An 18283-nucleotide genomic window follows, 5' to 3' on the forward strand; every position below is an offset into this window, starting at 1 on the left:
ACATTCCATCTTTTGGCAACTTCAAATTTAGGTTATAAAAACTGCATGCCTGTAGACCTAATATTGATATTTTAAAATGTTTTTTTGTTGTTGTTGGGCTTCATAACATTACTGTACCTCCGCTATAACGTGTTTTCATTTACAGCAGGATCTCCACTGAGATGTAATACTGTGTTCGAATGAATTGCTTATTAATATCCGCTTTTAAAAGATAAATACTTTACACACATTTTTGGTTTTGTATAAACCAAAAAAGCTTTATTTTTAAAGCTAAGGGTTTTTTCTTTTTTTTTCTTTTGGTTAAACCAAAAAGATGACATTGAGCCTGATTTGTTGTGTGTTCTCTAAATTTAGAGGCTTTGTTTTTACTCTTAAATGGTTGATTTCATTCTGCTGTCTAATCATGTTACAGAACTAATTTTTATTCAAAAACTGAAACAATTGAAAAAAAAATCCCAAACAAATGTCAAACTGATCATTGTGATAATTATTTAGTGATGCACTGATACCCTTTAATGTCTGACTCTCTAACCCTAATTGAATCTTGGAACTAAGAAGAGAAATTCATAATTACTGAATGTTTATATACCTCCTTTTTTCCAGCCATTTAGCTGGTCGGATTTCACAAATGAAATCATGTCAACTGTGAATATTAATATTTCAAATGCAGAAGATGTGGTTGTTTATGCTCCAGAATATTTAATCAAACTTAAGCCCATATTTACCAAATATTCTGCCAGGTAGGTATGTCAGAGTGCCCATGTCCTTAAAGTTTACATTTCATATGACTCTTTAGAAGCTTTTCAGCCTCATCTTTTCTGTTGCTGGGTGGTGGGTTTTTTTATACAGAGATCTTCAAAATTTAATGTCCTGGCGGTTCATAATGGATCTTGTAAGCAGCCTCAGCCGGACCTACAAGGAGTCCAGAAATGCTTTCCGCAAGGTGAAGAAAAAAATCTCTATTTTCTTAAGAATAAAGTGATACATGGTTATGAATGCTTACCATGTACACTGCTAGAATGGGGTGAACTTTGCCAAGAAACAAAGTGCCAGATATTGGTTATTTTGCACGTATTTAGATATGTTGCCTAGGAAAGAGGTCAGTCTTCCTGGGCTTTGCCATCTTACCATGGTCTATGGTGGTACCATGATTGCTTTGCCCTGAAAGTAATTACATTTGGTTATTTGAGCAGTTCATGAAAGAATACTGCTTTAATTTTTTTTGTTGTTGTGTTAAAAGTAATTGCAGGGATATGATCTCAATTAACTTGGTTTTCAGGTGCTCATAGCACACTGGACATAAGCACAGATGGACTACATTGATGCGGACAATCATTGAGAATATACCTACCTGGAGATAACCTTTAGGCCTCTTCTTAGGCTGTACCTACATTATTTAAACAATCATCATTTTAGTCCTGTTGTGAGGGGAGCGGGCAGTGGGGATTGAGGAAGGAGAGATTCTAGCAAACATTGGCTGGTGTCCTAGAAAGAAAATAACTCTGATGGATTGGAATTTCAAGTTTTTACCTTTAAAAAGAAAAAGTAGTTACATTTTTAACATATGCAAAATTGGTATTATGCTAAATATCCCTTACCTGGGATAATCCCCTTATTGGTAAATATATACGTGTTTTGTTCTTTTAAGTATCCAAAATTCAACTAAAATATTAAGAAACAATAATGTGTTTTCCTGTGTACCAGAGTTCCCTGCCCTGTTACATCTATTGAACACTATTTCACATTTATGTTTATACATCACTTACACTGTCATATTTTTTCCTAAAGCTTTCTAGAAGGATATTAACTTGTAATAGCCAAAATTTCTACTGGGACATGCTACTGAAAATATACGTTGTTGTCAGATCATATATAAGTAAACAGTCCAGTCAGACCACATTTTATTGTAGGCTAGGGACATGTGCCTTGTGAGGAGAAGAGATGAATATTGCAAGAACTTAGAGGAGACTTAAAGGATAGAGTCATGTGAAAGGTGTGCTCTTACCAAGCTCCAGCCATCTACCCCTGGTCAGATGCCATTTCCTTTTTCTCTTCCGTAGGCTCTTTATGGCACAACATCAGAAACAGCGACTTGGAGACGTTGTGCAAACTATGTCAATGGGAATATGGAAAATGCCGTGGGAAGGCTTTATGTGGAAGCAGCATTTGCTGGAGAGAGTAAACATTTGGTAATATTTTCAGCACAATGCACTGTTACACAGTGCCCTGTCAGTTTGTTTGTACTGGCGGACCATTATAATTGTCTATAATTTAGCTAAAATTTTATTAATTAAGTAGAGAATGTCTGAATTGTAATATGCCATCGTTTCCCAATAAATTTCACCTTCCCTCTCCCAAGGGTCCAGTTATATTACTGCTCCTATTATTTAGTCCAAAACCAATTGTCCATTTTCCAAAAGCAGTGTATTCATTATCTCTTCTATTTCCAAAACTGTCCAAGAATTTCTAGGCTTTCTTAAAAACCTGGAAATTAAGCCAGAGTTTATTTGAGGTGTAAGAAACGCACTCCATTTTTCATTGCTACTGAAATGAAGACAATAGAACTTAATGATGTGGTGCAAGAAGCTGCTGAAATGCTGCTTCGTGCTTAACTGAAGCACTAATGGTAATGATAGCTAATATTTTATGTTAGTTCTTCCTATATGATAATGGAAATCATTACGTTCTGAAGAGATTTTTTAAATTAATGTATATATTAAGACCCAACTAGTCATGACTATTGATAGTAGCAACATTGCTTTAAAAATATAATGATCCCCTATATCCATGTCACAATTTGTCTATACAGTTACACTTATTGACATATAAATGAGTCACATAAAGACAGCATGTAGCTCTATTTTTTCAAACTTGTGTTATAAAGAATGAATTAATGTCCTCAATTTGTGCTGTGTTGTTTTGATTTGAGGTTGAGGATTTGATTGTGCAGATCCGAGAAGTTTTTATTCAGACTTTAGATGACCTCACTTGGATGGATGCTGAAACAAAAAAGAAAGCTGAAGAAAAGGTAAAGAGCAAGCAGGGCTAACTCAAAGAAAATTTTTGTATAGAAAAAGGTTTACTTTTAAAACATTTAGGAAAAAGTATAATCAAACATTGCATAAAAAATTGAAGGCTCCTCCAAGATAAAATGTTTCCAGAAACAGTTTTTATGGATAAAGATATTTTTTCTATGAACTTCATCTCTTATCCCTACAACAAACACTCACCTTCCATCTTCAATTTAAAATTTTGACAGCACTGGCCATTTTCTTTGCTTTTAAAAGGAGACAGAAAACAAGAGGAAAACTCTCTTGTTTTCTATGAAAAAGAAAGAATAAAAAGATAATATGTTAACTTTTCATATTTTTCTCCTTTTATAAAATGTACCTAAAGATCTCTGCCAGTGGCTAAAAATGTCCCCTTCAATTTGTAATGCAAAATTCCAGTTAAACTTTGAAAACATGCTATTTAGCTTTTTATGTGACCAAGGGAGGAAAAATTACTACATTTCTGTTCAAGCAAATGTACAGTGGTGCATTATTTGTGTATTACAAGATCTATAGTTAAGAGATGTTGAAGCTTTTTTATAAACTATTCCTATCTACCCTCAATGTGGGTATTTTTATTTTGCTGGGACTTTTAATATCTTACATAAGAATAAGAGTAATATTTCTAAGAAATTTTAGGTTTAAATCTACTGTGATCATTTGTCTTTATATAAAAACTAGGGGGAACATGTCCTGTGCAAGTTGTGAACATGCTTTGTGACCAGCATTCACACGCAGCCTTACTATTCCTCTGTAGTTACGGTGGCAGAAGGAACAGACATTCTTTGGACTGGTATAGAAGGAGTTCATAAAAAACCTACTGTAATAAGATAATCAACCTCTGGTCTAGTTCTCTTTCGGAATTAAATCACACGGAAGGACTATCTCATTCTAGCTGTCAAGGGACACTGGGTGGGTTAAGCCTGGAATTCAGGCCCTCAGTATAGGAAGCATCTTTCTGTCACTCTTGCCATTTCCTCAGATGTTCAGGCTGTATTTACTCCCTTCCCATAGTAGCTGTCCATGACAGGGTTCTGTCTGATGTAGCCAACTGAATTGTTCTCGATCAGCATCTCCAAAGTAGCACCACAAAACACTGGAACTGCAAGTTGTTCCACGAGAGTCCCATAGTCAAAAGAGTTTAGGAAACACTCCATGTAGGAAGACTTCCCTGATCCCACCTGAGGCTAGGTTACGTGCTCCTAGGATGTGATTTTTGTGGAGCCATATGTCACACGTGAGAGTTAATACTGATTTCCTCATCTATCATTGCTTTTTACAGTAAGCTCTATGGAAGCAGAAAATTTTGCCTAGCATTGTATCCTCAGTCCTTTATAAAGGACCTGCTAATGGTGGACACTTAAACATATGTTGAATGAATAAATCTGCAAATTAAATCGTCCTCCTGGCCACTTATAATAACCTAAGATTCTAACCTTAAGATCTAACTTATTTTCAATTCTAAGAAACCTACGTAATGTTTTTTTGCCATAGTATTTGACAATAAATCCTTTTTATGTAAAACCTTTTACTTTCTGTAGAATTGGTGTCCCTTAGAACACACTATGGGGAAATGTCTTGTAGGGAATAAAGCACCGTTGAGAGGGGCTGATTTGTAATGAGTCAATGGTGTGGAAACCTATAAGGAAATGGGCTTGGCCTAAGTGGCTTCAGTGATAAATGTGCTGCCTCATCCACTGGGGAAATCCTAGGCTTATGGAACAGATTTGTAACAAAACACATGCATTTGATGGCAGACCAGGTAACCCTCAGAGATACAAGCTTCATTCTCCATGAAAATTTTAAATGAATTAAATCATTTAAGAGCAATATGATATGATAAAATCAAAAGTCAAACATCTTTAGGAAAAACAAGAGTGAAATAAAAATATAGAAATAGCAAGTAGTAAACAAGTAGCAATAGTGAAATAATAAAAATAAGTAAAATAAACATTTTTTTAAAATAAAAAAATTAGAAATAGTAGTAAATAAGTGGTAAATAGGAGTTAGGGTAACAAGGAAAACTGTTTTCCGCTTGTTTAAATAATGTCATTCATTGAACTTAAGAAGACAGGTGACTTGGAAGACAAATCAGTTTCAAACCTGAAAGCCAGGTTGCTGACTTTGGATACCAAAGTAAAACAAAAACTCTAGGAATCAATATTCAGAAAGAATACTAGCACTAAACATGTAAGCCCCATATCTGTTTTCTCAGCCAAATAAGTGAAGTGGAAAGATAATTATAACCTGCTACAATGGAAACTCTAAATATTACCCCTTCTATAAAATTAAAGAGAAAAGGCTTTCAGGGAAAACGTTCACAAAAGTGCAATACATGTGGAATGACTTTTGCCAGTTTTCATTTGGGTTTTTGGGGGGAAAGCTGCAGCCTATAAGAATAGAGCACTAGAAGCTAAATTTCAGACTTGTTTTTTTGTTTATTTTTGAACTTCAAGAGAGAGCCACTGCAACGATCTCTGTTTAAGTGTTGTCAGATACTCTTTTTGTAAGCAATATTGATCAGGTTATCCAATTGCTAGTCGTGGGAAAAAAATTTTTTTTTTTCTATTTGAAAGTTACATAATCATTCACATTCAATATTATAATTTTCATAGGCTTTAGCAATTAAGGAAAGGATTGGCTATCCTGATGACATTCTTTCAAATGATAGCAAACTGAATAATGAATACCTGGAGGTAAGTCTCTATAAATAGACTCTGGGCTAAGGATACCTGGGGCTTGTGGCAATGTAATTTCTACCTATGGGGTACCAGAAATTATGTGAAGTAGCCTAAAATCATAGGTCTTATTATAGAAAGGCTTTAACACTGATGGCAGAATTATGTTTGTCTTAGCCTTTTGTTTCATTAGCCTGGACTGTATTTAGTTTTTGTTATTTTGGTGTTCCATTTTAAGAATAGTAAGGAAAATGTGGTGTCCATTAAAAAGCATCAGGGGTTGGACATCAAGGTGGTAAACAGCAGGCAGCCCTCAGACTCCTTACCATGTCTTTTACAGGACTGAAAAGTCAAAGCTTCAGGTTTCCTTCCATTTTCTAGTTATTCCACCACTGGATAAACTAGGTCATGCCTCCTCTATTTAAAAAACAACAACAACAAACTAGTACTTGAGAACTGGAAACTATTTTATTCTCCCCTGGTAATGTAACAATTAAAAGAGAAGAGAGTTGATTAAAGTCATTACAGCACTCATTTCAGACTCCACTGAGGGTCCTATTGCTAACCTTGTGGTCACCTCAACAACTTGATGCCCTAGTCTCAGGTCCAGAGATGACACTGGGTCCTGATTCATTGATTACCAGCCTACCATGCAGGTTTTCAAGCCCGAGTACCCACTCCTTCCTTTCCATTTGTAGAAACAACTTTCTCTTCTAAATGAGCTGGCAGCAGCTTGGAAGTCACGGAGGCCCTCCTGTCAAGAGTGTAATGGCTAAGAGCGTAGATTCAAAGCCAAACTCCTTGGGTTCACATTTCAGTTCCACCACTTATTTAAACTTGGGCAAGTAACTAAATTGTTTGTACCTCAGTTTCCTCCGCTTTAAAATGAGGATACCAGCCCTTAATTCATTGGATTATTGTAAGGATTAAATGAGGGTAACAACATACATTTAAAGTATTTAGAACACTGCTTGGCACATAGTAGTACTAAATAAGAATGTGCTGTTATCCTCATTTGTTATTAATATGAATATAGTGAGGCTTGTATGATACTTAGTTTCATTTGATTGATTGCAGAAGAATAGACTGAAGTTGTGATTTGTCTAGAGCAATGCTGACCTGTATATATAGGGCTAGGCTAACTTGGAACTAAATCCTTTTTTGGCAAGTTTTTTATGCTTTCTGTTAACTTTATTAAGTGATACAACTTAAGGAAATATCCTCTATGTTTATTAGCAAAAATTTTAAGGATACTGGTTTTAATGTTTCTCCCACAACCTTTTATATGATATAGCTGAGCTACAATGAAGATGAATACTTTGAGAACATAATTCAAAATCTGAAATTCAGCCAAAGGAAACAACTAAAGAAGCTTCGAGAAAAGGTGGACAAGGATGAGTATGTATATTCCGATTTCTAATGTGTTCATTCAGAAGAGGGCTTTTCCCTCACCTCTTTGCTGGATTGAGAAGAAGAGCCTGACTTAGAAAAATGTTAAAAAGTATAATGTCCTCTTTCTATTGAGAACCTCTAGGAGTATCTAGTTATATTATACTAAAGATATGGTTAGGAATTAAACCAGATTAAAATGTGTTTTTCATTAAGGTGTCCTCATTTCTTTAGTTTCTTCTTACATCATTGCTTGTCCCTCTAGTTTGTTTGCAGACAAAGTTCTCAAAAACACCTTAACTTAAAAAACCCATACCTCCTTCAAGCCTCTCTTAGGTATTACTCTGTATCCAGAATTTTCTTCTGCTGACAGCCTCATCTTTTTCCTATCAAACATTGCACAACTCCATTCCCTTCCTAGATTAGTTCATGTAACACTTTTATTAACCCTGCATTAGCCAAATAGAGATGCCGCAAATCACTCTCATTCATAGACTTCAAATGTTCTTAATCTCTGCTTGTTAGTGACATCAGTACTTCATGTTAACTATTAGTTTAGTGTTGATTTTTCAATTAAATACATTCACTTAACATTTATCAGCATGTGTGTTTGTGCACTTAATCCTTAGAACTGCTTATGTTGCTTTTTTTTCCCCTGAGCTCTTAGCCCCTAGAAAACAGGCTATTCCTTTTGACCAAAAGTCTCAGCATCCAGCACAGAGAAGGTTCTCAGTCAAAACTGGGTTAATGAATGAATGAACAAGTGAAAAATTAATATACTAACTTGATTTGTGTGGTAACTAACACAATAACACGCCAGAGCAGTGCTTGGTTCATTCATGCATTCATTTATTTATTTAACTAATAGTTTGGAGCACAGACTAAGTCCAGGTATCATTGGGTACTGAGAGAATCAAAGGTGAACATTGATTACCTACATTCCAACAGCAGAAGGTAGACAAGACATGATGTAATAAACTGTACCACAAGGAAGGAAATGATGTGCCAAGAAAGGTACAAAGTGCAGTGGGACTGTTGATGACAAGGCCATTCTGTTCTCAGTAAACCAGGTAGGGGTTGGACAAAATTACTCACAGAAATGCTGATGCATTTCAGTTCTGCTCAACATTTTGTACTCTTGCAACACTGTGGTGTCCTGAAAGAGAGACTGACTCTTGCTGACTTCTGGGCTTATACTGGAGCAAATATTGTGTTATCTGGTGCTAAAAATGGGGCTGCAAATATCAAAGTATGTTTAGTGTCCCATATGGGAAAGAAGAAAGAGTAGATACATGTAGTTGGTTTTACAGTCAAGTTATCAAATCCTGTCTCTAGAAACTCATAAAAAATTATCAAAAAGAATACTCTGGGTAAATTTATAATCTGAGAAGTTTCTTATAAGTGTGAATATTATTTCTTTAAAAATACATATACTTAGGTTTAATCATTGTTAGCACTGCAGAATATCTGCAGGCAAATATTGTCAAATGTTCTTTCTGAAATGGCTAAAATAACCTGAACCTATAAGACAACAGAAGATTTTTTCATAATTTAGAAAAAAAATTGTTGAATTATTGAATTATTATTGTTACATCTCTTAGAATTACATTTTCAGATGCACAAGTCTCACTCCCAAGGTTTTGCAGGAGAGATGTGTGTGCATACCCAAAATTAAGGGTACAGAGATGAAACTATTGTAGGATTATATGGTAGATACTTTAGAGAAATGATGATGCATTAAATTAAGGCAGCAATTAATTGAAATAGATTCTTAATCAGTGCTTTCTTTTGAAGTTAATGTAGTTTCAGTTTTATAATCATTTTATAGTAGAGTTTGCAGTTCATTCTCTTTCACTATATGTGTTGATTTTCTCTGAACTCTTCTCTCTTTAAAGTAAGCAATCAAAAGCCAAAATTACATATGATATTTTAATGAATGTTTGGTCAATAGTATGCATGCATCAGTAGTAATTTTTGGTGTTCTTTCCATGAGCTTCTGATAGACACATGTGCAGTCCAACTTCTAAGGTCTTCTCTACTGTGCAGTGGTAGCATTTCTTCCTTTCCCACCTTCCACCTGAATACGAAATACAAAGGTTCAAAACTCTGGCTGCATATGGGAATCCCCTCTGGAACATTAAAAATAATACTGACACCCCCGTTCATGCACCCTAGATTGTGATGTAATTGCTCTGTGGCTGAGACCCAGATACTGCTGTTCTTTTTAAATACCACTCCCCAAGTGAGAACACCTGAGTTAGTGTTAGTTGCTTTTTTTATTGTATAATTCTTGTTCATATTTAATTTTATGGCATTTTTCACAATGTAATGTCTTTAATTTGACAATTTAATTTTGAAATTTATTTTTTGTCTTCCAAAATAACTGGAAACACTCTGACAGTAACTCCATCAAATCATTAGGACTGAGCCCTATAGGAGATACAACATATTAAGTTCCTCTTATTTTATTGAGATTTCTTCAGTGAAAAGTTCTGACTTATTTTGCACCTGCTTAATAGTAATAAAGTTACTACCCTATTTTCTTTCCTTTTTTATGTAGCACCAAGTCAAGTCCTCACTATGTATTTCAGACAGATGGTATCTGTATCTTCTATTTTGTTCACATGGCCTGTAGTTACGTCTCAGAGAATTACATGTTCAGATGCTCAAGATCCTCACTCCCAGCGTCTTGCAGGAGAAATACGTGTCCATATCCAAAATTGGGGGGCTAGAGATGAGACTACTGATTATTATTATTATAAGGTTATATTGTAGGTACTTTAGAGAAATGATGCAGCATTAAATTGTCAAGGCAGCAATTAATTTAAATAAATTCAATTAACCAAATAGTAAACTTCTCAACATTTATTTTTACCACTCCACATGCAATCACTGGGCAAACTCACACTTCTTTACATCTCCTACCATTGTTATGACACCTGAATATTTGTGTCTGGCCCAGCATTTGATGAGCTCCAGACCCACACATCTAGCTGCTTATGAAACACCTGCAAGTAGATGTCCCATTGACCCTACAAACACAGCATTTGCCATTTGGGCAAAATTAATGATCTTTTCTCCCCATATCTGCCCATTTTCTGACAGCCTCCATCTTATTGCTACCAAGACAGAAACCAGGGACTCATTTTAATCATTCTAGACAGATGCCTTTCTCTCATTCCTGACATCTACAGTGCTAATTCAAATCTCCATCCCCCAAAATGGTCTATACCCACCAGCTGCTAATTAAATATTATATAGGAATGGGGGGGATCTCTCTCTCACCATCCTTAATTCAGACATTTCTAATTGTTCACCAGAGTTATTTTAATATCTTTTTCTAATTTTTATCACCAATTATCACACATTCAGTTTATCCTCTACATTACTGCCCTAGAGATTTTTTGAAAACAAAAATTTAGTCATGTTATTTTCTGATGAAAACCCTCCATCATATTCCTGTTGCCTATCTCATGAAGCATGGACTCTTTTAAAAGAGGTCTGAGGCTCTTTACACTCCCACTAGCTCTGAATTCCTTTAAATTCACCCAACCCTCTCTCTTCCCAGTTGCCCAAGGCTCCAGCCATGAATTACTTCCACATCATTCCTCTGTTTTTCCTCTTCTTTCTCTCCTACCTTGGACCACACTTTCTGTTCCTGTTTATCTAACAGAAACCTACACAAGTTTTAACTCAATGTCACCTCCTTACTCATGCACCCTTTTGCATGTTTCTCTTCACCTTCTGCCTGCACTATTCCTTGCACATTTTAGTCAAAGTTCCAGTACATTTTATTATATCTAGTTGGACTAGCCCTTGTTGAAAGCAGAAACCATGTATTTGTGTCACCAGAGCTTGAACACCGATTAACAGAATATAGACCTTTTATAAATGTATTTGGAGGGAACAAATGATAAAATAGCCAGTTTGTAATAATGTTGATTAAGGTGATTCAGCTGCTAAAATAAAAATGGTCATATCCAGGCATTTCACCATCATGGTTGGTGAAGATATGCAACATTATCTTTGCTGCTCTCTCAGTTTAACAAATTCAGAAAATTAAGGAAGTCTGCATCTGATACACCCAAGTCAATCATTGGTCTAAAAGAATCTCCCTCTGCCCCTATGAGCGGCTGGCACCTACAAAGGAAAAAGCTCTTGGTTCATGTGGTTTCTGAGTGCCTAGGTGTGTTTCCAAAATTATCTCAAACATTATGTCTTCTGGCAATTTGCTGCCATTTTGTAAAGAATTTTAAACATGTCATGTTGTCAGATAGAAATCGTGCTGAACTGGGAATACAATATCCATTGGCATAATTACTTAGTAATATATCTAAAATTATTTACTTCTAGCACCATGGTTATTTGCTTAGAGTTCATAGAACATACATAAACCTCTAAAGAAAAAAATGTAAAAGAACAAAACAAAATGAATCCCCTTTGCTGTTTTTAGACTCTGTTATTTTGTTAGTTTCTTGGGGCAGTATTTTCTGTGATATAATTGTGACATGTAGTGCCAGTGTTTGTGAATCATGACTGTTGAGCTCTGAAGTCACTTTTGATAAACTACAAAGCCTTACTTCATTGCTTCATCTCTCCTGCTATTATGCATCAAAATAAAAACACACTGACATTTACAAGGGCCAACTCAATAAACATTTATTGAGCAGCTACTAAATGCAAAGCACTGTGCTAAACACAGTGGAGGATGAAGAGGTGAATGAGATACTGCCCTTCACTCAGGAGCCCGCAAGCTCTGAAAGAGGCCAGTGAGTACCAGTTAGATCCGATGAAAGGCAGCGTTTGGTTGGTGCTAGGACAGCACTTTTTTTAAAACCACAATTAAACCTTTACTTATTAGTAAAACATACTGTAAAAACAACATGTCAACATTTAAATGAATGTTGAGGTGAACAGAAGATTCACTAAAAACAAAACAAAAAAGGCTGGCTCATTTCTGTCTGCCTCTAGGTTGCTTCGAGCCTGCTGTTTTTTTCTAATCTGGTCTCACTGCATAGTGGTAAGCCCGTGAAACGAGTGGAGCCCCTGAGGCTGACATCTCCACACCTGTGACTCTGTCGTTCTTCCTGAAAGGCCAGCACCACCAAAAATGGCAAGGAGGTTGGCACCCTGTGAAGTGACACCATACTTCTGCCACTGCAATGAGTCATTAATACTCTTTTAGTGTCCCAGTTCTGCCATTTACTACCTGTGGCCTTTTAAAAGCCATGTGACTTCCTTATTTATCAAATGAGCAGGCTGCCTAGACTGTCTGATGTGTCTAAGGTTCTTTCCAGCTCTAAAATTCTATGGCCCTTCTGGTGAAGTTTTGATAAGAGCCAGGACATTTCGCTCTTTGGCTTCTCTATATCAAGGGCCCCAAGAGAAAAAGAACATTTTCTTGAGAGGTAGGAAAGTACCTCACTTCTTTCTAAAATATTTCTTATGATTTTTCCTCTTCACTGATGTTTCTAGAACTAATCTTTTTAATTAAGTCTCGTATCGCTCAACTTAGATATCAAAGGAAAAATAGCTATGCAGGACTTATCTGGTGAGTGTGATGGCACAGAGGTGGGGAGTTGATAGAATCTGTCCAGGGTGGGTGTGCAGAGTGCTGGAGAATTGAATCGAATCTCCATTAGTGTAGACGGAGAAGATTTGTAAAAAAGGTTATTTGACTCAGCAAGTATTATTCAGCCAGAAAGACTGAATAAGAGATAGAATAAATTGGGACAAATCACTTTAAGTTCCCATGGTAGTCTCTACCATGATATGTTCATGTTGGGCACATGTTGTAATAGATGAAAATGTCAGATTTCTATCTTTTATGCTCCCATTAAGACAACAAAGTCTTTGCAGTTTTCCACTTGGGGTTGTAAGCAAAACACATTTCATCTGCAAAAACATTTCTGCTTTTTAATTAGCACCCAAGGAAGGGTTTTGTTTTGTTTTGTTTTCAGAGGGGGAAGACAGAAAAACTATTGTATTGCACTGCTGATTTCAAAGAAGTTGCTTTAAGACCACTAGATGCTGAGAAATTGAACACTTGCAAGGAAAGAGATGTTTACAATTTTGTTGTTTTAAGTTTTAAAGTTACACAAGAGAGGGTAAAAGAGAAATTTTATTCCAGGTGCTTTTGCAATCCAGTGGGGCTATTATATCCAAAAAGCCTATAGGATCAGGCTTTTCTTCCCTGTTATAAAAATGATGTTTGTGTGCTTTTGTTTCATCACCACTTAGCTTCTTCAGGGTAATAAGAGATGGAGGAGAAACACCTGGTCCCTCTCTCAAGCGTATTTCAGTTATATTTCCCACCACATTGATAGTTCAGCTTTGAGGGTCAGGGTGCTTATAGCAGCCTCTCTTTGTTCTACTGTTGAATGCCCCAAGACAAAAATAAGCTCACCCGGCAAAATTACATCTCAGAAATTAAAAATAAAGTTTCTTCCTTCCTGATTTCTCACTCTTCACCTTATACTGCACCCCCACCCCCACCTTGCCCCCAACTCATGCACGTACAGACACTGGAGACAGGAAGAGAAATGGAAGGACAGGGAGCTTTCACTTCATCTCTCAGGTATGATACTGCCTGCCTGTGGAGGCAGTGGGTGTCTTGCCTGCATGCTTTAAGGTAACCTACACTGTCCATTATTTTAGAGAAAATATCACCACCATCTGATTTTCTTTTCTGTATGTGCCATTTTCTCTTCTCTGTGCTGCCATTCAGGGTTAAATTAGTTTGTGTTCCACAAATAGAAGCTTCTCCATTTATGGAGAATGCATCCAAATCAAAGGAACTTATGTTATTACATCACGACTTAATTTGAAAAATATTTTATTTACCCTTTTAATTTAGCTTTTACGTTAACATGGTGGGATATTTCATGATTGACCACAAATTTTAGACATTGAGTCTGTAGCTGTTGTCACATCTTATTTTAAGATGTGATAATCTGGGGCTGGCTGGTTAGCTTGGTTGGTTAGAGCACGGTGTTGTAACACCAAGGTCAAGGATTTGCATCCCTGGATTGGCCAGCCATCAAAAAAAAAAAAAAAAAAAAAAAGACAAAAAAACAAAAAGAGATGTGATAATCTCAGCACAGTACTTCAAGTTTTGATCATTACCAGGGATAAAACGTCCTGTGCTTTTGAATCTGAATTCCCAAAGGTGATCTGAGGATACATCATGAAGATCTCAAGGAAGAAAAGGTGAATAGTATACACTAGTGCTCTGTAAACACAACCATCATAATTCTAATTTTATTTGAGTGTTCTGTGGTCATAAATAGTTACCTATTTTCTTGAAGGTGTAATTCACATTGGACATTTTAATATGTAAAAGTGTTTCTGCCAGAAAGTTACAAACATTAATCAAAATGCAGTTGTAAACACTTCAAAGTAATGTAACAGAAGAGCCAAAAAACACTAAAACAGAGGGTATGACATTTATTTTTACAAAAGCAATAAACACAAGACAGGTAATACATGTACTTTTGAGATCTATTGTTTGAAACGTTAGTTTTATATATCTAGATCCTCTCCTCTGTAATAACACGTAATTTAAAAACAATTTGAATTTGCACCTTTTCTATGTTATTATTAGGATTTTTGACTAGTTCAGAGCCAAACACTTTTCAAGTATTATTTGTAATTACCCATAAAAGTCCATGCAGAGTTTACTGTCACTAAATCAGGAGTTCATTACTGAGAAACAACCTTAAAACCAATAAGACTTGGAAACATGTTAAATTAACTTTTATAACAATTAAAATGTTAGTAATTATAAGACATTTATATATAAATTTGCTGCCATATTTGCTATCAAAATGTTAAGGACACATCAGAAATACCTTTTTCAAATCATGCAAGGAACAATGTTTCTCTTCAGGAGCACATTTTCCTTTTTAACCTTCTTGCCAGGCAACTTGGAACCATATTTGAACCTGATTCACAGTAACTGTGAGTATATATAAACGTAGTACTAATATGTTACTTTTCCAGATCATGATTTTTGTTTATATAAGTATTTTATAATATTTGTTAGTCACACAAACAAAATACACTTGTTGTATGTAGTTTCTGATCTCTCAATTTTTGTTTAACATCCCCGAGTTTAAGGCCAGCCTGTGGCTCACTCGGGAGAGTGTGGTGCTGATAACACCAAGGCCATGGGTTCGGATCCCATATATGGATGGCCAGTTGCTCACTGGCTGAGTGTGGTGCTGACAACACCAAGTCAAGGGTTGAGATCCCCTTATCGGTCATCTTTAAAAAAAAACAAAACATCCCCGAGTTTACAATTATGTTTTTCTTGTGAGTCACCACAAATTATGTGGGAAGCAAGTGGTATTTATTTAAATTAAATAAAATTATATTCTGGTAAAACTCTACCTGAAAGAAATGTTAAATATATCGATGACTCAGCTGTGATGAAATTAGGGAGGAATAATATCAGTCACACATTCTGTTTAAAAATGTTTTTCTCTGTTTAAAACACATTGATCAAACATTTTTCCCCATCTGCAAGCTTTTTTTGTCTCTAAAGAAAAAGTCACAGAAATACTAACTGGATTTTAAAAAAGAAAGTCCTAAGTCCTCTACCTGAAAAGTCTTAGTTGTGTTATTGGAAAAAAAACTCATACTTACTCAGAATTTATCAGACATTTGATATATGGCCCTCTGCCAGTTATTTTTAAGAGATCAAATAGGACTCATATCTGACATCCCACAGTAGTTACTGACATTGTAGCAAAACCGCTGATTTAGGCAGCTGACTTTGTACTGCTTACCTGGCAAAGCAGGGTCTAGAAACAGTTCTGACTTAACTCCATTGTAATAATTACCGTAAACTTCTGTGAGTAGGATAATAATTGTCACACTAACTGTTGCTCTGAAAGTAAAATAACTATAATGAAGCCATTAGATAATAAATATATGATTGTCGTAATTGTATGCACGTGTGCTGACATTTAAGAGGTTGTCTAAAGTCAAGCTTATCCATTTTTTAATGAGTATGTAATGATATGTGTAATAGTCTATTAAGATGGGAATATTACTCCTGTTGTACAGTAGTGCTTAACACATGATTATTGATATACAGTCATCATAACATCTAAGTAGAAAGACATAGGAGCGTTGGCTCCTAAACTTCAGCTCTCAAATTATCATCTGGAAACTATTTTTTCCATTTTCTTATTCAGTCTTATAGTATAGTTATTTATGCATCTTTCTCATCTCCTGTACTAAAGTCTCCTGAAATTAGAGACTGTATTTTGTAAAACCTCTAGATTCTATACACAGCCTAAATTGTGGTATAGACAGGCAGACAAATAACTCTACTTAAGAACCACCTGAGGGCCAGCCCATAGCTCACTTGGGAGAGTGTGGTTCTGATAACACCAAGGCCACAGGTTCGTATCCCTGTATAGGGATGGCTGGTTAACTCACTTGGGAGAGCGTGGTGCTGACGACACCAAGTCAAGGGTTAAGATCCCCTTACCTGTCATCTTTTGGGGGAAAAAAAAAAAAGAACCACCTGGATTTCATTTTATGGTCATACAAAAATGTACCTTTGCTCAATTAACTGGAATGTTGCATTTTTAAAAAATAGTTTTAAATGGCAATAATCAGAGGAACATAACTCCAAACTAACTACCTGATATATCTTAGTTCCCAAAAAATGTTTTTAAATCAGAAATTAAAAATTTTTTAATATACTTGAATTTGAAGTTTTAACAACCTGTATTTCAATATTCTGTCAACTGATCTAGAATTGTTGGCATGATTACTGAATACTGGGAGCATAAAGCTAAGTACATTTGAATCTAATCTTTACCCATGGCATTTTCTAAAAAGATGTATTTCAATAGGTTTTGCACTGTCAGATGCCTCCATAAAAATTCATGCAGATGAAAAAACAGATTGCAGACCTGGATATAAGCTGGATTTTCAAGAAATAGAAATACTTTTGAATGAGCTCTCTCCTAGTGAGCTAATTTTAATTTGTTGATCATATTTTAAACATAAAGTTAAGATTCATCTAGGAATAGTAATAATGCTTTCTTTGTGGTAAGCGGATTGAATCAGATAATGCAGTGTCATTTGTAACATGTTCTTATGTTTTCTATAGGTGGATAAGCGGAGCAGCTGTAGTCAATGCATTCTATTCTTCAGGCAGAAATCAGATAGGTAAGGTGTATTCCTAAATAATTTTTTAATATTTTTCTAGTGTTCCCAACCTGCATTTTACAACCAATTTACAATACCCCTAAAGAAGCACAGCTGGTAGAGTTATTGATTTATTGCAAATGAATGCATCTGTGTGCGTTTTTTCACTATAATGGGAAAATTTTAATCAGTACAAATCATGTTAAGTACTTTTGTTTCTTTTATAATATTCCCATTTGTTGCTAAAACCATTTATCTTATTACTGAGTACTTTTATTTCATTCCTAAGTACTTTTGAAATATCTCTATAAAGTTATGTTGACTTTAAGACTTACCTGAGCATCAGCATCTTAAGTGATTTAAGGTTCCAAGAGCCAACTTTTCACAGATCCTATTCTCTTGGCAATTCTGCATGCTGGTCCTATTCTATGTCCTATTTTATGTGTTCTTTATTGCAGAAGCCTCCAAGGAATTCAGAAAGTTGAAAACTCAATTATATTAGGTTGAATTATATGAAATTGTATTTACCTACCTGTTTTTGATCAAACAGGATAAAAAGGTTTTTCATGTTCACTAATAGTAATATCTTAGAAATATGCATAAAATTAATATGTGAATGAACAGTATAATAAATAACTATGACTTAATATGACAAAGATATATTTTTCCTTTTTCTGGGAAGGCCTGGATGTCTTTGAGCTCTATCTCCCTTATCACATAAATGAGCTCATTTTTTGGTAAGGTTTTTTTGCATGTAGAATGGTACACAACTGATTCAGCACTTCCAGAGGTATTCTAACTAACAGAAATGCAGGCGTCTCCAGGTGCCCTCAGTTCTTTGGGTATACGCAGTTCAGCCCTTTATCTCTAAGTGTAGTCCAGAATCAAGAGGGAAGACAATTTCAGCATTATTCTAAACCACTCTTTTTATATCTCAGAGTCTGTCCTAAGTCCCGTTTTTCTTGAATTCTATTACCAGTTAGATTGGAAATTATGAAA

General features: G+C 35.4%; 1 protein-coding gene across 4 annotated transcripts in view; it reads left to right on the forward strand.

Annotated features, from left to right (window-relative positions):
• MME (membrane metalloendopeptidase) overlaps positions 1 to 18283 on the forward strand; it is a 94160-nt gene that overhangs the window by 52589 nt on the left and 23288 nt on the right. For all 4 annotated transcript variants that reach the window (XM_063087633.1, XM_063087643.1, XM_063087637.1 and 1 more), the window contains exons 11-17: positions 604 to 740; positions 850 to 943; positions 2061 to 2189; positions 2930 to 3028; positions 5666 to 5746; positions 7023 to 7126; positions 17247 to 17305. In XM_063087633.1, the coding sequence (XP_062943703.1) occupies positions 604 to 740; positions 850 to 943; positions 2061 to 2189; positions 2930 to 3028; positions 5666 to 5746; positions 7023 to 7126; positions 17247 to 17305 (703 nt within the window). The remainder of the gene's footprint in view (positions 1 to 603; positions 741 to 849; positions 944 to 2060; positions 2190 to 2929; positions 3029 to 5665; positions 5747 to 7022; positions 7127 to 17246; positions 17306 to 18283) is intronic.

The sequence above is a fragment of the Cynocephalus volans genome, chromosome 1, assembly GCF_027409185.1.
Source record: "Cynocephalus volans isolate mCynVol1 chromosome 1, mCynVol1.pri, whole genome shotgun sequence".
Taxonomy (NCBI): Eukaryota; Metazoa; Chordata; class Mammalia; order Dermoptera; family Cynocephalidae; genus Cynocephalus; species Cynocephalus volans.